Source organism: Siniperca chuatsi, linkage group LG9, assembly GCF_020085105.1.
Source record: "Siniperca chuatsi isolate FFG_IHB_CAS linkage group LG9, ASM2008510v1, whole genome shotgun sequence".
NCBI classification, from domain to species: Eukaryota; Metazoa; Chordata; class Actinopteri; order Centrarchiformes; family Sinipercidae; genus Siniperca; species Siniperca chuatsi.
The window spans coordinates 3,474,555-3,501,337 of NC_058050.1; the positions used below are offsets into that span (position 1 = coordinate 3,474,555).

Sequence of the window (26,783 nt, forward strand, 5' to 3'; positions counted from 1 at the left end):
AACAGGGCAACATCTTTATTAAGATGAAGACTAAGGACAAAAAAAAAAGGAAAAAAACAAACATCAAGTTGATTAGCAGTGACTAATGTAACATTGTTACATGTAAATTGTGTAAAGAAAGGGTTATTGATTTAATGTGAATTATTAGACTTTTTTAGAACCAGGGTCCTTCTCGCCTTTCTTGCTGTTCTTATCGTAGTCTACAAAGAAATCATTGCAGGCGACAGTCAGCGCAGCAACCAGAACGACAAACTCCTGGAAGTCCACTTCACCGTCCTGGTTTTCATCCAGGTCACCCATAATCTTCTCAACCACCATGGGGTCCTTGCTGGCCTAAAACAGAGGCATCATGAGGATAATCGACCTAGAGAGAAATTTCTTTCACAAGATCAAATTGCAACTGCACAGACACTTCCAAAAGTTCTGGGGGTGTTAAGGTACAGTATCCAGTCATAGTCCTTCCTAAAATGCTACAGACCATAATAGCCATGTTCATCTGAACCAAACATCGGACCTCATAAGTGGCACATATGAGAATTTGTGGCATTCCAAAAAAAAAAAAAAATAAATAAAATTCACAAGACCAGACCTGTCGTACAAGTCATGAATTAATCTAATTCAGTTCAGAATTTAAACATGAAAATGAAATTAACAATTATCTTCACTATATCATCATTATCTAGATCAAGTTTAGATGTTATTGGCATATTTTGGCACAGCAGCTTATACATTTCAGTAAGTGTTGGGATAGTTCTCTCACTCTTGGTCTTTACGCAGGTCACTGTCCAGTATCGTCCTCTGTTGCATCCAAGAGTAATATCACCTACTGAAGACTATAATATTGTCCCGTTTAATCTCTCCTTGATGGTCATGTCCCCTAGTCAAGGATAGCTTTGCTTTTGAAAGAAATTTTTAGCATTCCATTTCTTCTTTATTCTGTCACAGTACAGGTGCTGCTGTAATGACAATGCAGTTGTAATACTATATTGTTGTTTTGGGTCCCCTAACTACGGAAATAAAACTGCTTAATTTTAAACTTAGATTATTTAATATGATATGACTGTTTTATTCATCATGAATCTACATTCAGGTGGTTAAAAGTTGTCAGTTGAGTTGAAATGACTAATTTTACAATTTAATGGAGATTACCTGCATGCACCTTTCACCTCCTTTAAGAGGAGAGGTGTAGGTTCTGCCCACCAGCCTTCTACCCTTTGAAGGCTGCACACAGAATGGACCTAAGGCCCGGTCACACCAGAAGTTAGCACTGCAAAATTCATTCACACATCCTTGCAACATATTTGCTTGAGTTGTTGAACAACTGTAACTGGCGAGTTATCTGCTAACACTCTAGCCAGCCACATGAACATGCTGGCATCAGTCACTCAATGGCTCCCTGAGTGATACATCACTTCATTCAATGCAGTTATGGAAGAGTGAAAAAAGCTCTCTTTGTTACCAACAGGACAATAAGTTCAAAGTTTATTCAAAAGACATATTGGTACCATTAACTCCTATGCAAGCCATTCCTGTTGTGGAGCAGTTTATACTCAGAGGGTAAAGTAGAAGATGGTGCAACGCAGCTAATAAGCTGCAATAGCCCCCCCTTTGAACTCCATTGGGACCACTGGCACTCCCCCATTTTAATTCATTCATTTGTGGGACTTTAACTGAACTTTTATTAGAAGACTGCATGCTCTTTTGTTCTGTAAACAAAAGCCATTGAACTCAGTCTCCCACAATCCTTTAGGACTTCACACTTAGGCATTAGGTCACCTCAGGTCCAGCTACCATTGGTCAGTCTGACCTGTGATGTCACTACGTCAAAACCCCAGCTCGGCCATTGTTCTCTCTTCCTCCTGGCTTCATCCACAGCACTGCTGTTAAGCAGCAGCCCCTCAGTGTGAGCAGTCAGCTCTGCTTGGAACAGAGACAGCAGAACCAAACTCTTACAGCAGCGACGCAAGGGCCTGCATAAGATTTCTGCAACAGTACTTAGTTTTCGCCAAATGGCTACTACAAAGTCTGCCAGCTAATGTTAAGAACTAACTTTGAGGAGAACAGACGGAGCAACCGGTTCCTCCCTCTGCACAAACGGACTGCACAGCAAGGACTTTTCTTCAATCGGAACCAACGTTCTTCCCTGCCTGGCTAATCCAACGGAAACCGCCAGATAACCCAATGTCAAAGCAACCTTCTTCCTTTACGGACTGGTAAGGTAACCACTGGACATATAACTAACATATCACACGGCTAAGCACAGGACTGAGTTAATTTTGTGAATGTATCTGTATTGATTTGGTTCATTGCGTTTTATTGTTTTGATGTCTTTTCACTGTTAGCATGTGGCTACCAAAATAGCCTAAATTGATGTTAATGATGTTCACAGACAGGGTCTTGCATGCAATTATCTTTTTTAACCTGGCACCATTTATCCTATATAGTTCACACGTACACTTCTATTTGGCCCTTTAACAGAGCCACACTAACATACATGGCCTTGCCACCATTTTGAGTTTCCTCTTTGTCTAACCATGTTGACGGTGCCATTTTTGGACCCAAGCCGCCATTTTGGATCACACAGTTCTGTAGTTTAGTACATTTAGAGTTAGACTAGTGTGTTTTTGCTTTGTTTCTTTTAATAAATGCTTGCGTATAATTATGCTGGTTTCTTTAATGTTGCACAAGAGTCAATTTGCCAACTCTATTGAACTCCAAATCTTTCAACGTACTAGCTATTAATGCTAATTTTGGTTATAGTTAATTGAATTATTAATCAAAGTTTTAAATTGATAGTTTAGTGTATTTTATGAGACTGAATCAATTAATTTGCTATCCTTTAAGTTATTATTTTTGATTATCTGACAATTCTGATAGCCATAATTAATTGATTGCACCTACACAATTTGATGCTCCTTTAACCACTGTAAATTCCAACAACTCTCTTGCGCTCCAGTCAAATACCAACTGTTTGTCATGCCCCTTGGCGTTGTATACAGACACACAAGGTACCCTTCAGCATCTGTACAGGACATACAAGGCTGCCAGCAAGCCTTAAGGAAGTCAAGGGGCCGTTGTATAACAAGCGACAAAAAGAGAAAGTCTGCCTGTGGAAGTGAATGGACGGGTCAAACGAAGAGGACTTCGTTGCCTACAGACGCTTGGTGGTCAGATTTCTGTTCAAATTGCTCCCGAGTTCAACAAACCAAGACCTCAATACATGAAGGGAAATTTCTAATGCTAAGTTGATTTAACTAGTCTGTTTTGTACTAAAAAAAAAAAAGTTTGTTAACGAAATAAATGTTCTGTGGTTGACGACAACTTTTCACAGCCCAGAGAAGCTGAATAAATGAATTCCACATACAATAGCAGTACTGGTATTTAATTTGTATTTTACATTGTACACTGGTGGATTCAGTGGCCTAATGTGCAAGGAAACGTGATGAAGTGCCCTTCCAATAGCAAAAATGTGATGCAGTGCTACATAGGCTGTATACAATTAGTTGGCCTCTACATGGTTAAATATATAGTTACTCACTGCCAAGAATTCCTTGAGTTCTCCCTGTAACAGGCTCTTCAGCTCGGCTTTGCTCAGCTTGTACTTGTCACCCTCTTTTCCAGAATAAGAGTGGAACACTGTGATGAGGCCCTCCATAGCTGTTTGCAGGTTGGAAGACATTTTTCAGTCCTACAATTAATGCCTGGAAGGACAAATCAAGAGAGTCACTATTAAAAACAATGACAAGTTGAATTCAAAAGAAAAATGGCATTTCGGCAATTTTGTGGATTTCCGCTGGGAAAAACAGGAAGAAGTCATTCAGACAGCTAAGATCAGATTAAGCAAAGAGTTTGATTCAAATCTCTATGCAGAAGACCAGCAGCATCCATCAAAAGAAATCCTAGAGTGCAGGAAGATAAAATGACTTAAGCAGAAGGCTGGAGATTTAAAAAAAAAAAAAAAACTACAGTTTTTAGGTTTCCAGTGATTTTTACTTTGCAGTGGTGTTGAAGGACAGAGGCTGAGATGGGTCGGTGAAGTTTTTATTATCTGGCACACAACAGGTTCAAATTTTTCTTTAAAGTAAAACAAAAATTTGAAAATGAAAATACAAGACATTGTGCAGACTTAAACTTGCCCTGAGCAACCATCACCTAAAAACATTTTCAACGCCAATGCTTCAATGCAGTTTGCACCAGGGTTTCATCTTTATTATATTTCAGCTTTCAGGTTCATCATCTGTCAAATCATCAGCTTCTGTCAGTAGGACACCTAAGCTCTAATTTTATGTAGCGTGGGAAAACAAATTGCTTCGACAATCTTCTGAAAGCCTTTTTAAAATTTACTCCACTAAAATGAAACCATAGTGAAGCGGAAATTAAAGTTGGATCACTTGATTCTATTGCTGATTTTAAAAGTTGTATTCACTTCCTATAAATGCCTGTAACTAACACAAATATACACACAAAAGGCTGGAATACATACATTTCTGTCTCTTACTAATATAGGAATGACATCAAATAAAAATTTCACCACATCTTTTGTGCAAGTCACAAATGAACACATTCATCAAATCAAGCTTTGGTGAAAGTTGTGTTAAAGTCAGCTTGAGGCCAAATAAAATGCAGGTGAAGGAGGCACAGACACCTGAGAAGCTGCTACTGGGGGGCTGAGTCATTTCACCTCCATGAACCAGTAGAGGACAAAGGACAGACCCCCTGCAGGGCAGGGGGCACGTAAAATGATTTAGATCCTGGTTTGCATTACCTTACATAAACTACCTGATGCATTCATGTTGAGGATTAAATGTAGAGGTTGGTCATATTTCAGTCATTTAGACTGTCTGGGGATTCTTATCTCGACTATATGAAGAGAGACGTGCTCGTCAGTAATGCAGGGCTGCTGTATACCTGCCTGTGAGAGAGGACGTGAATAACTCATTCAAGCAAGATATGCTACATCACTTTTCTGAATGATACGGCGCCACATTCCCTTAATTAGTCTGATAATTGCCGTTAATCATTTATCAGGGAGCTAATTAAAACGATTTGAATGTCGAATGCAAAGCTGGTGTTAATTAACTCAGAAACTAAAATAAGAACATTTGGAAGTGTAAAAAAATGTTGCCACTCCACATGAAAATAATAAAATACATTAAAAACACTGAATTAGTTTGTAAGTTTCACCATTTTACTCCCTCTTTTGGCATAATTTATTCTAACTAACTCTCACCTCGCTGACTTCTCCTATCTGCATAGCTTTCTAACCTTTCGAAATTAAATAGCAAACGAACACAAACAGCAGGAACTCACCTGGACACTGACGCTAACAGGTGCTGGTGGAAGTGGCTTCCGTTCTCATCTCATCAGTTTTATGGGCTCCTCGCACCTGCGTGCAAATAAAGCAGATAGGCGCCTCCCTCCTGACAGCAGCGACATCACCTGCTGCACAGGTGAGCCTCCTGGCCATGTAAGGCAGCGGCAGGCGGTTTATGGCAACTGCACAGCACAATAGACCTTTTTTTTTTGTTGTGTAGCTGATATTTTACACAGCTGTGACCAATAACACGGGTTATGACCATTTAGGGTTGCCAGTAAGGAAGAACCCTGCACCTAAGGACTGTAGCCATTACCAATGTTATTGGTTACATTTCACAGAAAGATACAACTCCTGATAAGTTATAAACCTCTGAACAATAACCCTAACACATTAGAAACTAATTTAGTCCCTAATTCAGTTATAGTTAAAGATTAGTGCTGAAATGATTCTCAGTCAAAGACTCTAGCAGATGAGATGCTTGAGAAGAGACTGCTAGATGCTAGCTTGCACTGTATATGTGGTTTTTAATATTTGATTAGACTTCTTATGGATTGCATTGTTTACAGTGAAGTGTGCAGATCAGTGAATAAATCAACACACACAGGTGCTCAGCCCGCAGTCTTTCAAATGAGCAGTTGCTGATGCTGCGGGGTTTTGTGTTGATTATGTGACACATTATGGTTGAGGTTGAAAGGTCAAAATGTAGGTCCTTCCTCAGGGAAACTCCATTGCATATACAGTAGCTTTCAACACAAAAGTCATCCTGACCTGAAGTCCAAACCCTCTGTTACGCTGCTGTATGCACACCCAGTTGTGTGCAATATGCCAAATGTAGCATTCTCAGATTTATTGATTACAATAAGTGACATTTGCCCCCAGTGCTGTTAACTGTCTACTGACAAATACAGGAAATAGGCTGAAGCAATTCCTTACATAGTGCTAGGCCTCACTTATGCTTATTAGGTGTGACTAATGTTTTCCTGCAACATCATTTGCAATAAAGGGAATGATTATGCTTGAATGGCAGTCAATTGATATCCTCTTCTCACTGAATGCAAACCATTGGGGCTGATTTACATCTGTATCTCCAGCTGACCAGTATAAAAGCTTTATGTATATTTGCATGCTTCTAGTTAAAAATTAAACTTGGGGCCCCATTCCTCAAAACCAAAGAATATTTTATACAGTACTGAAAAGAAAAAGGTCACAGTTATGAAATCATTTGATAAGGCTCGAGTTGCTCTTCAGCTTTTCATTAGGGACACAAAATGTACTGTATGTACACAGCACAATATTTTATATATAATGTCTGAAAATCTTGTTGATACGTAATCACATAATTCCCCTGGTGTCAATGTATTTGAAAAATGTCTTTCATGGACTGGCATTATCTTGAAACAAAATAATGTTTCAGAATTCAACATTTGGCTACATTATTAAAGAAAACGTGAAACTTTCTCAGACCAGAGAGATATTTTCTGGTTAATAAAGTAATAGTTGTGCCCCTGTGTCTGTGCCCCCCAGCTATGTGGAGTCCTTCAACATGTCTTCAACCTGAGCCTGTATCAGCGGTGGTGATGAGACTGAGTTCAGGGCTGCGGTGGGGAACTTTGTCTCATGGTGTGAGCAGAACCAGCTGCAGCTCAATGCGGACTCTCTGGCGGTGTCAGAGAGGAGGATGCTGGCCAAACTACACGCCATCTTGGACAGTTTCTCCCACCCGCTCCATGACGAGCTGGTCAAACAAAGGAGCACCTTCAGCGGAAGACTCATCCCCCCAAAAAGCACCACAGAGCGCCACAGGAAGTCATTCCTGCCTGTGGCCATCAAACTCTTTAACTCCTCCCTCTAAGTGTCAGTCTGTATGACCCTAAGTCATTAAACTGGACATTGATCATTAACATCACTGTAATACTTGAGATAATTGTGCAATATCCTGTGTTAATACTCTTGTGCAATATACCCTTTTCAGTTTATAATTCCCTATTTATTGATATTGATATTTATTCATACCTCTATTACTGCTGTGCAATATCCTCCGTCTCATTATAAATAAGCTACACTTAACTTGGCAGTTCATGCACTATTACTTTATACTGTATTATTATCATCAACCGGTAAACCCACTTTGTACTTCACACTTTTATTTTATACTTATACCCACCTGGTACTTAATTTATTTTCTGACCTGTATTATATCTGTATTATATATTTTTTTGCTTAGTACTTCTATTCCTGTGTGCACTGACGTGATAGTGAGCTGCTGTAGCAAAAGAGTTTCCCCTTGGGGATCAATAAAGTATTTCTGATTCTGATTAAAGATGAAACCCTTTCTTTGACAACTGAACAGATCCACAAGTATCCATCATAATCACACTTTTACAGTCATGACTAAAGCAGTTTTTAATTCATTACACAATAATACATCAATGCATAGTAAGAATTAGAAATGTCCAGAATTTTACAAGTAATACAAATGAGGCACATACTGTACTTCTGAATATGACAACTCGAGCAGGAAATACAGAAAGTATAGACATACTAGTAGTCTGCATCAAAAATAAAGTTTGCTTTTCTTTACCTACCAATAAAGATTTCTGTTTTGCATATATGGTTCAGCACACAATATTTTTAACACTTTAAAGAAGCCTGCAATTTCTTGTGTTCCATACCAGCATGCCTTATATTCAGGAAATGCATTTATTACATAGAACATTTTACATATGCAGCGGTAAGGACTTGTGTGGCTTTACTCATCATTAATGCAAATCATTTGCTTTTGCTCTCTCTCTCTCTCTCTCACACACTGTGGGCCGGTAATGACAATGTCAACCAGAAAAATAGGAAGTTCAAGAGTGTCATCTACTGGCAAATTTTGCAAATGGCCTCCTCTTCCCAGATAGAGGAGGAAAAGTGACTGTGTTTATATTGTACACAATACTGACTCAATACTGAATGTGAAAGGAAAGAAGTCATTTGGAAAATAACCCCCCCCCCAAAAAAAAATGCTTTCAAGAAACATTAACCATCATGGCACAAGTGTGAGCACAACTCAACTCAAATTCATCAATAAATAACACAACAGAGCTGCTGTTGACCAAAGTGTTGTACAATAAAAATGCTTAAAAACAATGCTAAATTATTTTAATGTGTCTACTGCACACAGAATGCTTCACTCATTAACATAAAATAATGTTATTTACAAAAACAACATTTTTTGCCCATGAAAAATTAAAAGGCAACCAGTGTTGCTTCCTTCAAATTTTAACCTACGATCGCCACAAGTTCATATTCACATTCTTCATATCTGGCTGACACTGTTGCTTTATCATACTTTGTTTTAGTACTTCTGCTGACATTGTTTTTATTGTTATTTATGTAAAGCGTGTAAAGACACCTAACATTTTGATTTAAGGCTTGTTTACACAACCTGCCCCTTATCTTGCACTTAAAGGGAAATTTGCATTCATTTCTGAGATTTAAGAGATCCTGACTTTAGGGATGATTAAAGCATTTATAAGCTAGTGAGCGTCCAGGCAAATTTAGCTGTAACTCTTCTTCACTATTTCAGTTGAAGGTCTGCAGATATGCCTAATAAATGCATTTAAAGTTTCTATTCAGTTAAGTTCGGATCTGAATGAGTGTAAAGACGTAGTTGCACTAGTCAATATTTTTTTCAATATTAACAATGCATCAAATGTGAAAGAAGTCACTCATAGTGACAAACCCATTATGGCTTTTAGGCCACTTTTAGCTCATAGTTTTGGTTTTACAGCAACTACAGGATTTTGTTCAGTCTCAGCACTCTCATCAACACTGTTTTCTGCAGCTCTGATAAACTGACTGTACACTGCCTTCCCAGCACCAAATGGCAGACAAAGTTAGCGAGTAGCTGGTGAAGAAAGTGGAACATCTAGCAGCTGAAGAGCCAGATATTTTTCTCAGAAGTTGTGGTTTTTATGTTTTTATATTCCTGTGAAGTATTGGTTTTATATGGCCTGTACGGCCTTTAACATGACACTGGAACATCAGAGTTGGAACATTCATGATCTCAAACCTCTAAGGGCCAAGAATGTAACAGAGCACAGTCCATTCACAATGTGGCTCCTGTCACCACATCTTCCTGGCACCTCGCTTGTTATCCAGAGTGCAACATGGGAGATCTCATTTGAGCTGTTGAGTTTGTGGCCTTTCAGCGCCTGTCAGCAGGGCACCCGGTCTGAGATGCTTAGAGGGAGAGCGGAGCAGAGGGCATCAGCTCGGCCCTCAGGGATAACATGACAGAGTGCCATGGGCAGGGGGGGATCTTGTTATTGGCTGTCATCATAATAGACCTTGGCTTTTGCTCCCAGCATGCCATAACCTGCACACAAAAGGTCAACTGAGTTCAGGCCTTTACTGAGACAATATGGAAGGAAAGTAAGCAATCGTACAATCTTTATTTTTTAACCTTTTGGTCAAAATGCCACCAAAGGGATTTGTCTCTGATTTGACAGCTCATCATTATTCCTTTTAATAATTTTGTTTTTGGGTTCTGCTTCTTTGTCCGCATTTGGTTTTGCTTCTTCTGGCCTCCTGTCCTCTGTGGGGGGCCCAGAAATGCCTCCCGTAGACGAGGTTCTGCTCTTAATACTGTGCCCCCCCCCTCTGGTCATTGTTGGCTTGCCCAATGCACTCCTTAACTGAGCCCAGAAAAATGCTTGCTGGTTGACCTGCTGGGGCCACTCCAGGTAGGTCTTGGTACTCAGCATTTTCTTAAGCTTGCAGTACTTGCTAGGCAAGGAGCTGGGATCAATGGGCTCCTTCACCACTAATATGACGTCACTGAAGGTCTTTCCCATTGCTCTCTGCTGAGCGAAGTACAGCTCATAGTTGCACCAGTCACTGTTAACGAAGTGCCGGGAGAGGACAAATATTACCTGAGGAGGGAGAAAGGAAAAAGAAAACATGGATTACAATTACACTGTAATATTTTCTTCCACATAGGATATGGTGAGCTATGGGTTGTGTTAGTTAGGGTGATACTCTATGTAAAAGCATGCCTTTGATGTTAGGGAAATGGTATGGTACTGGCACTGATGAAAACGTTTGTGTTCTGCATTATAATCCCTTTTGAAAATGCCAGAAAGTCTCAAAACACTCTAAATCCCACTGTACTCCACTGCACTGCACTGAAACAATGAGTTCTCTCTCACAATGTCTCTTCGACACCGATTTAACTCGCTGAATCACATAAATGAAGGAACCACCATAAAGGCGGACTACTGCCAACATCTCAAAACTATAGGGGTAAAGTTCAGCTCAGATGCTCAACAACAGCCCAATGGCACCCGACAACCAATTGTCAGCTTGGTGTAACACGATTCTAACGTGTACCCCTGGAGTTTTATAATTGTTCATTTGCTTTTTCAGCCCTTGAAGAATCCATATCACAACAGTCAGCAAGTTTTCACTTGAACAGCACAGCAGGGATTCCCAGAGAAGAAGGGCTTTTTAAACCACCACTGAACAACACCGTAAACCTAAACCATGGCCCAATCCTTAAACATGAGTAACTTAAAGCACTTGATTGATAGATCTTTTGTTTTTATGCGCTATATGCAGCAGGAGGAGAGGAGGAGAGACTAAGCTCAAAGAAAAAGTCAATAGGAGAGAATGAGCAGGCTTAGTCTGTGATTTTTCCATCGCCAACCAAACTCAGCTGAGACATCAGCTAGTCAAAAACATAGTTCCTCAAAAGCTGTCTGCCCACACTAGCTGGTAGATCCTGAAACCTTATGTGGAACGTATTTGCAAATTATGGTTATGCCAAGTCTTTATATACTGTAACAGTTGTGTGTACCAGTAATGCTGTATATGGTTCAGTCTATTTAAAAACTACATTTTGGTACCTTACGACTGCTTTCAATGTTGTCAATGATGTTATCGATGATCCACCTTCCTGGCATGAAGTCCCTCTCATGAATACACAGACGATAGGGGTTCCTGTTGTCCTCCAAACAGGGCAAGAGCTGGTCCCTCACCCAGTCTGCATCAGAGTGGCTGTAGGATATGAAGGCATGATACATAAAAGTCCCTGATTCCCCTGCTGCTTTTTCCTTGTGTGCTCTGTATTTGGTCCTGAGGATCTGATACGTGGCTTTAGTGTACCATGGGAGGTCAAAAATATAGCAAATTAGCATCAATATCAAGATCACTGCTGCAGTGGTCGCAACACAGATGATGATAACTAGTCTGATATCACACGCCACTTGACCTGGTAAGTATTTGGATATGACTGTGTTGAGCAAGGGCTCTGGGTGGTAACACTTGTAGTTCAAAGGCCAGCCTGTGAGGTTAACCTTTCCTTTTGATATTGTGTCCTGGATGAAAGCATGGAGCTCACAAGTGCAATGGTAAGGATTGTTCCCTGCCCTCAGGTGAGACAGTTGAGGCATGTCCTGGAAGGATGCCTTGCTAATGAGACCAAATGAATTCCCATCCAAAGCTAGTGACTGCAGTGACGGACTTTCCCACTTAGATGGGATGAACTTGATTTTATTCCCACTCAGCAGGAGCTCTTTCAGGTTGGTGGCTTTCTCAAAGTACATCATGTCCAGCTGGTCCAGGTTGCAGTAGGACAGGTCCAAGTAGTGCACTGTGGTGGGTAGACAACGGAGGGCTTCACTTTCGAATTGATTGTGGTGAGCGATGAGCCGAGTGATATTTTTCTGCCAAACGCAGTCTCGACTTTTTTCAGCAGATCCCAGTTTGTTGTTGCTAAAGTCCAACACCCGCAGCTGCTGGAACTCCCTTGTTAGTGTTGACAAGTCTTTTAAGCTGGTCAGGTCATTGGTGTTCAAGTTGAAGGTGTGAAGATTGGGCATGGTTCCCTTGTAATCACACCGCTGGTTGAAGATGAACTCATCCTTTAGTCGATTATTGGAGACATCCAGAAACTCCACACCTTCCATCTCAACCCAGGCATCGCAAGGCACAGAGTTGAAGTACACGTACTGGATAGACAGTTCCTTAATTTTGTTGAACCAGGTGAAGCGCCAGTCAAATCGCAGCACATCAGGATTGCTGATATACCTACGAGAAATAGATATTTCTAGTCTTGAAAAGCAGTTACTCAGTCCCCAAAGGAAGGAACAAAGCTTTTTGTGATTAAAATCATAAAATATATTGCCGTTGTGTACCAAATGTGGTATACCAATAAATGGTGCTAAAATCTGCATCCATTTCTGTTATTTTACATTTAATCGTGGTATTCCAAGTCAGCTGTAAACCATGCCGTGTAGTGCTGCCAGCTCGCTACATAACACAAAGGGTTCTTTTTAGAAATTAGAGTAGAAATGGTGGAGGAGTTTGGTCAGAGTGCTTTATAGCCTGGGGGCAATGGCTGTTTGAGAAGTCTAGTTCAAGGGAAAAAAGTCCTTTGCACTATAGCTACAAGGAAGTTTGTTATGTAGTGTGCAGCTTGACTTTTATTTGGCATTGGCTAATAAAAGTTGTTCTGAATTTAATTATTTTATGCAGTTGGTTAAATTGGCAAGCATTCTTCTATGCTTCACCATTTTTTGTGGAAAAACTGCAGGAGTTTTAGAAAATTGCTTATTGTGGGTTTTGGTTGAATTTTTGTGATTACAAGATTGTGAATTCCTGGAGGGACTAAATATTTAGTACATACTAAGTGAATATTTAGAATAAACTTAAAGCGTATATTATGTAAGCTTATACTCTACAAACAACACTAGAAGTGATAGTTGAGCTGCTTGTAAACTGCATTGTGAGACATCATGGGGCAGTGTCAACCTATCAGCATAAGTCTAGCAACATATGACATAATGACAAGCAAGTGCTAAATTTCACATCAAATTACTTATATTTCACCATGGCACATGATGCCCCCAAATGAGAAGATACTCACCAAAGATCCAACTTATCCAGTGCCAGGTCTGTGATGCTGGAACCTACTCCGCTATCAACAAATGTGGGTGAACGGGCAAAGTCGATGTATTGAAGTCTCAAACTTTTGATAGGGGTGACTTCTAAGTTAATTAAAGCCATCCTCAGGAGATTCTCATTGAATTTCCCTCTGTGAAAGATGAGCTGATGGGCTGTGATGTCTTTTAAACCCTGGAAAATGTCCTCCTCTCCCATGTAGTACATGAACTCAAAGAGGTTGCGAAACTGGATGATGGTGAAGGTCTTGTTGGCAAGGTCACGTAACATGTGAAGGAGAGCGTTTGGTCGTTGATCTATGGCCATATCAAAGCCCATCTCCTTTGTCTGGATGACTTCTAAACTTCCAGGCTCGTAGTAACTTAGATTGGAGGAACATTTGATGGCAAAACCTTGTAACTTGATGTTCTTCAGGGACTGAAAATCAGCTTTCTTTAGGCCCTTCACCAGAGGGCCACCCATAGACAGAACTTGGAGTTTAACAAATTTGGAGAAACTATCAGCCAAAGTGGCATGCTTGTAAAGGTTGTTGGACATATAGAGCTTTTTTAGATTCAAGAGAGGAGTCAGAGCTGTGGCAGGAATTTCCTGCAGGGAGTTATTGAAGATATCAAGATGCTCCAGTAGTGTGTTGTTTTTAAAGGCATCATTGTCAATGTGTGAAATGTTATTGTACTGCAGCTGAAGGATGCGAAGCTGAGGGAGGCGGAGGAAGTCATTAGCATGGAGAGCTTGAAGTTTATTGTAGGAGAGATCTATTTCCTCCAGTGTGGACGGAAGTTGTCTCCATGGGACACTGTCGAGCTGTCTTCCCAGACAGTTTGCGGAGCGGCCAGAGTTGTAGAAGTGACAGGGTCCTTCGTCGGTGTTTGTGGTGGGGGGTGAAGATGGAGTTGGGGATGTGAGTGCTCCAATAAGAAGAGCACCAAAATGAACTAATTTCCAAATCATAGTCAAATCAAATCACAATGACAGACCTGTAAAGAAAAAAGAAAAGGAAGGATTTATTTTGCCATTTTATTCTTTATTCCAATGAAAAAGTGGCACTACGTTGACCTAAATTGTTTTTGGAAGCAGGAGTTTACTTTTTGCTTTTCACATGTGCTCCATGAAACTGTTAATGCCTCTCTCCAGAGAGCAAGCACAAGTTTGAAATACTGGTACTTTGTCTGCTCATTTTCTTTTTGTGAAAGTCTCTACTTTTCTTCCAGTAGTACATTTCAGAAAGGACATATTGTATTTTTTCCCTTTACTTTTTGTGCTCTTTTCTATTCTTTTCTTTCTTTCTCTCTTTCTCAAATGTGGGAGAAGTTTCCCTTCAGTGCTTTCTGGCAGAAAGGCTTCCTGCCTTTCTTTTTGCCTAACCAAGTAGTAAGGCTTTCTGGCAAAAAGCCCTGAAGGCAAACTTCTCCTGTGTGCTTCTTTCTCTGCCTTTTATGCTCTTTTATTTATTTATTTATTTCTCCCTTCTTTCTGGTTGTTATTCTCTTTTCTTTTGTTCTCCCCTCTGTGCATTTCTATCCTCTTGTTTCTTTCCCCTTCTTTCTGCGCTTTTTTCATCCTCTCTTCTCTTTTTTTTTTTTTACCTTTAATTCAACTCATTTGTAAGCATGAAAATCCCCCCAAAAATGATAGAAAAGCTTGTCACACAGTGAAGCTAAAATCTACTTCTCTTCAAAAAGTACTTTTACTTTGGATATTTTTTACTATTAAATAAAAATTGCTGCTATTGCATATTCACATTAATAAGTAAATAAGTACATCAGGTCTGAGTACTTTTCAGTAATGCTACTGTCTCTCTATGACACACACACACATGCACACACACACACACATACACACAGTCACTCTCTCTTTCTCTCTTTGAACCCCCTCTCAGCTTATTCCTATTAAGAGATAGCTCTTAATAGATAGATATCTTGATCTGGGTTGTCATTGCATCAAAGTTACTGTTAGCAGAACAGAGAGGGATGTGTAGCTCATAAATTTGCATTGTCTGTGCTATGCAAAAATAAAATGTGGCCACAACATTACACAAGTTCTCTAAAGTAAACTGGCATATACTTCCTGAAAACTCCAAAAAGCTAAATATAGTATTGAGAGACAGCAGAGAAATGATGACATAGGCACAATGAGACAGCGGAAAGAAGCAAATCTTTAGCTCTATCTTTGATCAATTTTCTCTCATTTCCCATTAAATCAGACATGTGCCTTTGCAGAATAAATTGACATTTAGTTTCTTCTGCAGGGTAAGTGAACCTTGCAAGAAACAGACAACAGGCTACACACATCACTCTACAATCATTATGTGCTCTCAGGCAGCAAATCTGCAGTGAAAAGACATCCCACTCATCCATCTGAAGTAGACATTGTCATCGGTCCCCCACTATACAAGAGCATTATACACTGCAAAGTACTTACCCTCTAAAGAAAAGTTTCCAGCTTAAGGCTGTTAACGCAGACTTTTTCAAATCCCTTCTCCTAAACCTTTATTTGCATTGCTGGTCCAAGGCTACACACTGTTTTGGCCCTCATGTGGAGGAGCTGTCAAGCTTTATAACCCCTGTTAAACAAACAGCGCTAGTTTTATCTAGTCCAGATCTGACGTGTCTTGAATAAACATTTATGTCTATACGGATATGGGTAGTGTAGAAAAACATTGTTTCCTTATTTATTTTAGTTTATCTGTGACAGCTTGGGCAACCACCAGAATAAACCAGAGTGGGGGATCAATACATTTAACTTTGATTTGATTCAGAAGGAGAACTAAATTAAAATCACTTCACAGCAGCTGCAAAAACACTGATATTGAGGGTAAAATGGTGAATATTGATTTTAGCTTTTCTTCTTTAACATAATTAAGATAAACTGATGTGTACTGTATTAGTTTGTAATGGCTAACATTTATCACATGATCAAAACCAGATTCAATATTTTGTTGTCCCGATATGTATTTATTACTGAAATTTTCAGCCATGTAAGCAGTAAGGAATGAGATGGATTGTGATCCAACAGGTGTCCATTTGATATTTAGGCAATCGCTCCTCATTCCTTTCAGGTCAACACTGATCCGAATGACTCACTGTTAACATGTTCTTCTAGATAAATACAAGACAACAAATGAAAAACGTTATTCTTTGAATACTTTTAATTAATTAATGTCACCCTGTGTTTACTGCGTGGCTATCATATTCCTTCCTTGACAGATAAACACTGTCTGGGTAATAAAACAGCAGCAGTGATGCTGCTTCGTTGAGGAAACCAGAAACACTCCTTGGCTATCTAATCTGGTCAACAGAGGACAGCTGTTCCTGGAAATTGACAGTAGATTAGATGAACATCAATAATATTGATTTAGTGAAACTCCTAGCATGAAAGGCACTGTTGTAAAATGATGTTGTAATATCACCTGGCAATAGCAAAGCTGTTGGAATCGATAACGTTTTGAAAATGCATTCATGTTTGAAGCATTCAGCTGTTCTTCTCAACTGGGGCTCATGGTCTTTTGCACATAACATAAATATTGAAAGGTTTTTCGGGTGTTAATGGCAGTTTTTTAAGTTTGGGGGAGCAAGTCTAGCGACAGAGGCTCACGGGTACTGCAGTATTTTCTCGGGAACAAAGTTGGAAAAGAACCGGTGGCTGTAAAGCTATAGGATTGTAACATTAGAGTCCCGTGTTTCTACTTTGAGTAACACTGACTCCCTTTACACCGTTGCATTAAAATGCGTCTCGTATACAGATTGTATTTAAATATGACTTAACCTGATTACAATTCAACAAATCCTCCAATCCATACTCAGGTCGTTTGTTCTTACCCTCTAACACACTGGCAGCTGAGGACGGGCTGCAAGCATACGTTACGTAAATAAGGTGGTTAACGTTGTGAATCAGTTAATGCAGCTTATTACGACCCATACTTTTCTTGTTAGGCTGCGACCTCTAAAGTTACGTAGTTGACTTACGTCACGTGACTTACGTAACTTATTTTAACCCTAAACACACCATCTTTTCCTAAACCTCACCCAGTAGTTTTGTTGGCTGAACCCAGCATTAATCACATGTTTAACATCATGTGACTTACATCACGTGAAGTGGTATGTACCATGCTGGTACTTTTCAAAGGACATATATGCCGTTTTGGGAGTCAGTCCTTTGTGGGTTTGTGTGTACTGCGACCATTAGAGGCCGCATCCTTTAATAAACGTACACATGGGTCGTAATAAGCTGCTTGCACACACAACTTATAGGGACGTTTTTCTGGTGAGACAGTCTGTTACATTTGCACCTGGTATTAATTTGTGTCTCCAGTGTCCACATTCAGATCCGATCGCTCTGTCCAGCTCAAACACCCGACGGTCACACGTCCTCCTCTCGTTTGCGTGGGTCCAGCAAAACAACACCAAAAACATTTAAATAAGAAAGATGGTAGCGTGAAGCTGTGAGACTATATGACTTTTGTCACCAGCACCTTCCACCTTCCACCATAAGTGCATCAAGCTCTGAAGACATTCAAGTCAGATAAACACTATCCATTCTCTGTTTACAAAGCATCTGGTCATTACTCAAGTAAAGAAATAAAAGCTGCCTCAGGCAAATTCCTCCATTTCACAAGGGAAGGGAGGTCAAACAAACCTGTGTGTTCCTAACCTACATATGTTTAGAGTTTTGAGTTCATGACCTTCAGTGAGTTTGACATTAACCTGCCGGGCAGGTGTCAGTATCTGATGTAGAGAATTCAGTGGTTGACTCATGTAGGCCCAGTTTCCAAAGGCTAAAACCTTCCTGTTCTGTGGTGTATGTAGCCTTATCTGTAAAATAATTATGCACAAATATGTTGGCAATGCTGCAGGCTGTTCTCTATTTCATCATTGAGTATTATTCTCTGCAGCTTTAGAGATGATGTGTGTTGCAATCACAGCACAGGAAGAGGGGAAATATTTGTTTTCTCTGCATCCGAGAGATAGCTTTCACAAATCCCGTCATGTTTAAAATCTATAGACTCACACTGCCTGGCAACAATGACACTGTTCATCTTTGGACCCAGCTGAACAGGTGTTGCAGCAAAAAGATGCAAATTGACCCTTAATCTTCCCGAGTCAGTCGGTGGGAAGGAAGAGCAAACAACACAAGTGGAAATGTTTCAGTGTGACAGTGAGTCTCATTGTTTGAAAGGTACACTCCCTGTCCTCTGTAAAAAAAAAAATCTATGAAGAAGTTCTAATCTTTTTTTTTTTTTACCAATCAAAGATACTGTGAAAAAACAATGTTAAATCTCTCAGCCAAAATCATTAGCTAGCCAGCCCCTGGAGCAAACAAAAAAGAGTATGTGTGTGTGTTCTTTGTAGACAGTTTATGTTGGGGATGGAGAAAATGTAATCTACCGGTAGCTCAGAAAGGAATGCTGTTAGAAGTGAGATGTTTACTTTGCTTTTGCAGCCTTGGGACATAAGAAAAATAAAGTTTAGTGACATACTATCAAAAAAGAAACTTCACAGTAAAACATGTCCGCTATAAAAACATACACACCACAAACCTCCATTAATGCTGGGAAGTTCTCTGACTTGCAGAGCTACAGCATCAATACAGTAAGGTAAGGTGGCCATTTCAGAACATCACAGACTCAGCTATTCGGACTCTACATTGTCGGACTTCACTTAGCTGTCATCATTCTAAGCTGTGTGATGCTTAGCTCAACATCCATTAGCTTCTGCTGATAGAAGTTAAGCTTCAGTTGTCTGTTGTCAGCTTCAGGTACAGTCTGTGCACTACAAGTGTGATGTGAGTTAACGATAAAAGGTGCACCATAATCATTAAGGCGGTGACTTCAATGTGGATTCATAAAACGCATGAAAATGATAAGCCCAATCTACATTAGGCTGGGACTGTTAGCATAGCATAGCACTTTTGTAACATTAAAACTATGTTATAATGATGCATCAAATGCATTAAGCTTAAAGTACAGTTTAGGATGATAAAGAAAAGCTGATGGTGATGAAGTGCATCTAGGAAATATGGACAGTTAAAGTTGATGGATGTTGAGCTAAGTGTGATTAAAAGAGTACATTGCACTTCTATAACACTGCAACCGACTGAAATCTGCCCAGAACATATTGCAATGTCTGGCTAAAACATAGACTAATAAAAGAAATGACAGTATTCCTTGTCTAAATAAACCTCTATACGTACTGTGTTCAAACTCACAGGAGGATAAGGGTTTTACATGCTGCACTGTAGGCTCCATAGTATGAGGTGGTAGTCCTGCACTAAATTACCAACCAGAAACAATAAATGGCTCTATCATTGATTAAACTATGATATCTCTCTGATATTCCATGAATGGCGTCATCCAGTGAGCTCAAAGCTCTATTACTGTGTCTGATATTTACCCAACAGTCAATAGTTGGGGGCAAACAACTCTTTCCTTAACATGTGATGGCAGCACTGTGCCTACAAAATATTAATCTGCCAGCAGACTTGTTTCACTGATGAGTGCTCTTTGCTCTGATTTAATGATGCTCAATGTTTACGTGCTACACACAAACACAGCTGCACTTCAGCTGTGAACATTCTGGTCCCAGGTCATCATGTTCATCCTCCACAGCAACAGATACTCATGTTTATGTGTGTGTTGGTCATACATCAAGTGATCATTTCCTTTTTTACAGTACTGATGCCTTATAGAGGCTAAGGGCTATAGTGTAGCTAAATAAAATAAATTAGCTGTTCATCCAAATGTGGTGATTTTTCTCTATTTAAAAAATGCTGTCAACAGCATTTATAAGAACTATTATTCCTTGAAAGTAGATTCAATGAAAACTGTCCACAGATGGGTATCTAAGTGGAACATAAAGAGTGAAGTGACCCTTTAAACCTGCATTATGTAATGTTTTAATTAAAAATGTGTCAACAGTGGACTGTAAATTACAAATTGTGGTTACAAAACAGAAAGGGACCGGAGACCGGAGAGGGCAGGAAACTGACGAAACTGACAGAAGGGTGGGACTCAGAGAAAAAGTCGCAATTACAAATCCCTCTGCTACTTCAGCATCAACGACAGTGCCATGGATTTATCAATGCCCAGCACAGTTAGGCTACTGATATTTCAGAGCCATGGTCAGGGCCATAGATTCTAACTTGCAGGTTAACAAGGGGGATGCATTTTGGTCATTTTGCTAACAATCGCCTACTGGTTATAGGCCTTGGTACAGCAGATATTTTAATTTGCCATAGCAGGAAAAGCACAGGTGTATCTAACATTAATGTTACTAGTCATGTTATTTTTTTAAATGTCAATAGCCCACTGTCTCATGGGGATGACAAAGTGAAAATGTGTCTAATGTTTTATTATGGCATTAGGCCATAGGTATTTCTCAACACGGACATTTGACATGTCAAACAGGTGTAACATTACCACCTTTAAATTCTATTTAGGTGCTCTTGTGTTGCACATGCTGGCTCATGGTCACAGCTTATTGCTACACTTAAATGGAACAAAGCCATTGTTGATGTTATTAGTTTCACCTGAGTATGACATCACAATGACAAGACAAAATATCCACAGTGAGAAAGGTCTATTACATGGGAATCATGGGGAATTTTGTATTTTCTTTTCAACTTAATGTTTCTGTTTCCATAGGAAGTTACTTCCGAATGCAGTTTCAGGGATAGAAAACAAGAGAAAAGGTGGTCTAGAGGAGTCTTGTTTTCACTCAGTAACAGTAGTTCCAAGGCTTCAAAATAAAAACAAGGTTAAGGTGTTCTGTCTCATTACAAAAACTTAATTTTTTAAGTCTTTATTTCACAAAATCTAAATATTGTCCAGTGTGGCTCCCAAAAGAGAACAATGCTCATCACAGAACAGTGTATACTGTGTTAGTGTGATCTGACTCCACCTACATGCCATTGTCATCTGTCCTCTCTCATTGTGCTCTGTGCTGTAGGCTACTGTGTGACATGGCCAATGAGTAAGTCATCAATGAATGAGTTACCAATGAATGAATGAATGAGTAATACCAGGACAAGTGAAGCCAATCCAGATAGCAAGAATCTTTGGGCCGCATCAGTCTAAAAGCCTTGTCATCCGGCTGTAGCCTACATACAGTTTTAAGCTGACTTGCCAGATCATGGCCAAATGTGGGATAACTTTAAAAAAGACCTTTGTTTTCCTGTTGCCTGCCAGATTTGGACAAATACAACTTGTCCAAAAGCACAAAAAAACAACAACCTGAGAGTGTGGGCGTCAAGATATTTGTTCAAATTTTAAAACTAATAAGTTTCAAGTATTTTTCCAATAAGGCCAGTAAGGTTTACTTTAATGTAGGTTAGAGTTAGGTTCACTGCATATAAAATAAATTCTGTCACCCTTTCACACGCAAACATTTTTGTTCCTATTGGTTCCGCCCACATTGCTAGCTAAAAATCTTCATCATAAAGCTTTGTTTATGCTTCTGTGAGACACCGTAGTGCAGGCCTACTCTACGAGCACACACAGAGGCTTTTATGCCCAACACATTAACTGTTGCAGTATTTGCCAAAACACCAGGGAGCATGCAAACAAAATATTTTGTAAAGAAGCAAGAAGTCAACAAGTGGTAAGAGACACTCTGCTACATAGATACACAGTATACAAGCTTAACGATCTTTTCTGTCTCCATCACCCACAGATGAATGCTGCATGGGTGTGGTGCTAGCTGGCTAGTTTGTTAGCTTATGTGAATAAATTGGCTAACAAATCAAGGTGAGTTCAAGTCACTGCATGGTTCCCTCATCACTGCACCTGGTGGGTCACGCTGAACTCCGTTCATTAATCAAACATTTTTAGTTGTGTGTTGCTAATACTTCAACGACAGCATATGGTTTTGTAATTTATTCCCTTTATGTTAAGCGTTACTCATTCATTCATTTTTCTTTGTTATGGCGTCCTCTACCCCCCAACTCCTTTTGCCTAGGTTTCTGCATTGTTATCTGTTGGGGGTCAAGACACAAAGAAAGTCACATGGAATGTCCTGGCACGCCTTTCACAAAATGGGAAGCAAAATCATAGTAATCCGTAAGTACAAACCTAAATACTTGTTAGACTCAGATAATAATATTGATACAAATGAATCACTGTTTTTTATGGGTCTGTGTTTTTGTGTATAGGTGCAGTTTGTAAGGTTAGGTTGTTTAATTTGGCCTGTGATTGAGCAGGGCGCCAGGAACGTTGCAAATCTGCAAGCAATGAGGGGCAGCTACGTTAATGGGTTTTGTGCCTTGATAAAGTTTTAAGAATGCATACATTTCACAAATATCAAATAGAATTTTACATTGAGGTATTTTATAAGGGTTGTGTGTATGCCATGTTCAGTTGGCAAATTGTGATATTGACCATGTCTGTGCTTACTGTATGTTACCATGGTTTTTATCTTGTTCCAAACTAAAATAAAATGTGCTATTCAAGCATGACTGATGGAATCCTTTTTGCTTTTACTGATAGTTTGTCCTGTTCTTACTGAGTAAATAATTTTGATTTTTCATAAAAAGAAAAAAAAGATATAAAAAGATAAAGCTGGAAAAAAAGGACATTTCTGGTGGATGTTTAGCAAATTTGGCCCTGATGAGAAGACCAACTCATAACGGATCTGTGCCAGCAGGTGGCCGTGTCAGGTATGGATCCGCAATATGGACCCATGCCATTACTGGGCAGTAGTGAATTTGGAGGCCAGCCCAGATATGTTTGCCTTATCCGGGCCAGATGTTATGATAGATTCGGTTCGAACCTGGCCCAGTCTTTCTTTGCTATCAGGGAAGCAAAGAATTATCAAACTAATGTCAGACTAACCAAGCCAACCGAAAGGGTTCAATGTGGCTCTCTAGTCAACAGAGTCAACAACAGCCTATTGCATAACAATGGAGTTTTAGGACACGGCGACATACACTATATCAGGTTTTGGCTACACAGACAATACTTGATAGTGGGATGTTCATTGCTGGTTTTGGTCTTTTCAGGGAATTAGTTGATTAAAACAGGTTGCTTTTGGCTACTAACGTCAGCATGCTAACATCCTCACCATGACAAAGTTAACTTGCTGATGTTCAGCAGGTATAATATAATGTAACATTAGCTGAAAGTGATGGGAATGTCATCAGTTTTATTTGGTCATAAAACAAAATAGTGAGCTAATTGAAATTTTGACCTGGTGATGACGCTAGATTAAAAAGCAGGGGATTAACAATTACTGAAATTTATTCTGTAGGGAACATGAATGTCTCTATCAAATTTCCCACCAATCTATCCAATATCTGTCAAGATATTTCACTCTAGAGCAAAGTCGAAAACTGACAACTGACCAGGCGACCAACCACCCAACACTGCCATCCCTCGAGCCATACCTCTAATGTGGCTAAAAAGATAAAATAGCACCAGCGGAAACCTGCCATTGCCAAAATGGCATGTTTCATGGATTTGCCATAAGTCGCTAGTGAAACACCAAGATAAATCTAGGTAGAGAAAGTGAAAGAGCTATGCTTGCCTCCTCACTTATTACCACCACTGAGTTGCCCTTGAGCAAGGCCCCCAACCCAAAATTACTCCAGTGGAGCTGCTCAGTGGCCAACAGATAAGACTGTGGATGAACTGGGCAGCTTCCAGGTGTGTCTCTTGTGTGAAAAGGATGCTAATAACTAATCTGTGACTGGTGTTCAAGCCGTGAAAACGTGTGAAATCCGTAATCACCAAACACCCTTTCAAATCTCTTAGCTGCCATTTTCTGCATTACTTGTCAGACAGGTGGACTGTTGAAAGATAAATGTCTTTGCGTTATTTTGGCTGGAATATTGTATCGTATGTAATAACCAGAGTCATCAGCAAAGAGGCGAAGCTCGTGATGGTGACGTACTAGTTTAAACCAGGACAGCTGGGCTGACAGCCAACAGGTAAGATATCGATAAACATTTGCTCTTTGCCAATAATGTTTAGTAGTATACAGTCACAGTCTCATTAAATCAATCAGTGAATTTGATCTGTGACTTACAGACCCTTTTTTGAGAAATATCTGTATAAAACTACAAAAACTAAAACCCCAGTTTCTTGTAGATCCCAAAGCATTTTGACACTATACTTTAAAATGACGGGATGAAAAACATTTAACTCTGCTAGATCAATTAGTGCTATTATTTTATTTATCTTGGCCTTATGTCAGGAAGATTGCTAAACAGTTCTTGCTATAAGACTGTATGTGACAGTCTATCAGTGATGACTGATTAGTGATGAATCAGCCTTCATTCAGAGTCTAATATCTCTGTTTACACAGTGCCAGTGCTTTACTATTGCCATATCCAAAACTTTTATAACTTAACGATTCACTTTAGTCATGTCATCATGGACAAAAGTACAATTAATGTGTGATATTTATGTGATAATCCACTGAAGATAGTCTTAAAAGTTACGAATACAGCAGATTTAAACTGCAACAAACTCGACTAGATTAACGTGCATATTAAGAGACAAAACAAGTTTGAAACTGACATGACAGAAAAAAATCTTTCAACTCACCTCGAGATGATTCTCAACACATTTTAACCTGTGCTGTGTGTTAGACGCTCGCTGAAAAGTGACTTAACCCTGGACGAGTTATTCTCTCTGTCTCTCTCTCTCTCTCTCTCTCTCTCACTCTCTCTCTCGTCTGTGTGTGTATGTATTGCTCAGGAATGTGGAAAATGTTCTTCTGCCTTTCCTGTCTTGACTGAAAAACAGTTTCTAGGCAAACATAAGAGGAAATCTTTCACTACATTCATAAATGTTGTTTTTTGACCATTATTCTAGCTATGCAGGTATATTTGGTTTTATTTTTCCAGGTTTTGAGATATGGATTTGCGCCTTGAATCCAATAAAATGGAATCAATGGAATGAAATTTGTGGTGCTTGAAATATAAACAATTTATATTTTTCTGACAGGTACGGGTAAAATGAATTATAGATGGTGGAAAATAGTTGGGGTTGATGCTAACAGCCAGTAAGAAAAGCAACTGTCCACATAACATCTGTAAATGGGGTTTGAGGATTTACTGAACATAGAAGCTGCTCACTTAGCTTTTCTCCAGATGATCTTACTGCAGCAATTGTAATCTTTTGGAACAGCTCACCAGTACGCAGAATGTCAGCTAAATCCTGTGTTGCAAGACCTAAAAAATCTATGAAGGTATCCATGCTGTGCCAGGTGTGCATAAAATATGCAGGATTTTGGAGTTGTCTGAGTGTGAACCACTTCCAACAAGTTGGTCTTGGCTGAGACGTAAGTGAACATAATCTGTTGAAGATATGGAGGTTGCGTTTGTCTCTGCAATCTGCACATATCACAGTGTTGTTTTTTGTTTATATGATGTATTTATTTACACTTTATTTATTTACAATAATGGCGGAATATTAAAATCTATTTCTGTGTCTGTGTATCTGCCAGTACAACCACTGAGAAGATTGACATGTGAAACCCTTTACTGGATATGTGTTTGTGTGTGTATGAAAGTGTGTTCCTGATAACTGCAGAAGAATGGATGTGCCAAACAAACTGAAAAGAAAGAAGATTTATATTTAATGGCTCTTTGTATTAATGCGTGCCTATTTTCAGCCAGAAAATATGACTAAGCAGAAAATTGCTTGGAAACAGTGAGTGTGCAGAGTATAGAGACTCATACTCATGGTCTTCGCACCAAAGCACCTCTTTGTTCTTGAGTAGAAAGTTCAGGATTTGTTTGACTTGTGTAACAGGCTGATTTTACCTCTGAAGGATCTCAAGTGTTGTTTATGAGTGAATAAGACAAAGCTCAGTTAAAAAAAGGCCTCTGTTGATTTTGCTATCTGCAGAGCTCGGCCAACAATGTGGCTAAACATGTAAGTTTGTTCTGAGGGTGGCACTAGAGGAAAGACCATGGGGTCATTAAACCATAAGGAGTTCATCCTCAGGGGAGCAAGGATGTACTGATTTCACTGCAATGTGCCCATTCAATTTTGGTGTTTCATATAATCAAGTGAAAAGTTTTGGTGCAGGAAATAGTATTATGAAAAATATTAGAATTCATCGTCTTAAAACCATGAATATCTAGAATGTTCCGGCATGTTTTCAGCTTCCACACATCCTACAGTATAGTTTTGCTGTTTAGCAGGAAAATAACTTCTGGGAGACTCAGCTATGATTCATTAGTAGTTCCACTTCCCCTCATTCACTTCCACCCAGCCCTTAGTATTACATAATGTCGAGGCCTCTTGGAGAGGAGAGGCAAGGCAAGTTTTTATTTTATATATATATATATATATAATTATATAGTATTTATACAGTACAATTCAGACACAAAGCACTCAAAGAAATAGTTACAGATTAAAGTCCATGTCTTCAGTTTTACAGTATGACTCATTTGACTGCAGATGTTTTTCCTGGAATACGCTGCATTTATTTTGACATTACGGAGGTTTGGGGAGTTACCCGTTACTCACCTCTGTTTTCAGTTTTCGAGTGAACACTGCCAGCTATTTTCACCTTGC

General features: G+C 39.4%; 1 protein-coding gene across 1 annotated transcript; it reads right to left on the bottom strand.

Annotated features, from left to right (window-relative positions):
* tlr18 (toll-like receptor 18) lies at positions 1–24,924 on the bottom strand. Its single transcript, XM_044207279.1, has 6 exons — positions 24,801–24,924; positions 13,230–14,241; positions 11,209–12,391; positions 9,787–10,236; positions 3,539–3,679; positions 1–333 (listed from the first exon to the last, which is right to left on the bottom strand). The coding sequence occupies exons 2-6, from the start codon at positions 14,213–14,215 to the stop codon at positions 145–147; spliced, it is 2,949 nt and encodes a 982-aa protein (XP_044063214.1). The 5' UTR covers positions 14,216–14,241; positions 24,801–24,924; the 3' UTR covers positions 1–144.
* Between the last annotated feature and the right edge of the window lie 1,859 nt (positions 24,925–26,783).

Coding starts and splice junctions, on each gene's coding strand:
- tlr18 (XM_044207279.1), bottom strand. CDS start 14,215: ATGATTTGGAAATTAGTTCATTTTGGTGCTCTTCTTATTGGAGCACTC. Junction 12,392..13,229: donor CTGGATAAGTTGGATCTTTG/GTGAGTATCTTC, acceptor TATTTCTCGTAG/GTATATCAGCAATCCTGATG. Junction 3,680..9,786: donor ATCAGAGACAAATCCCTTTG/GTGGCATTTTGA, acceptor TAGGACTGAAAA/ATGTCTTCCAACCTGCAAAC.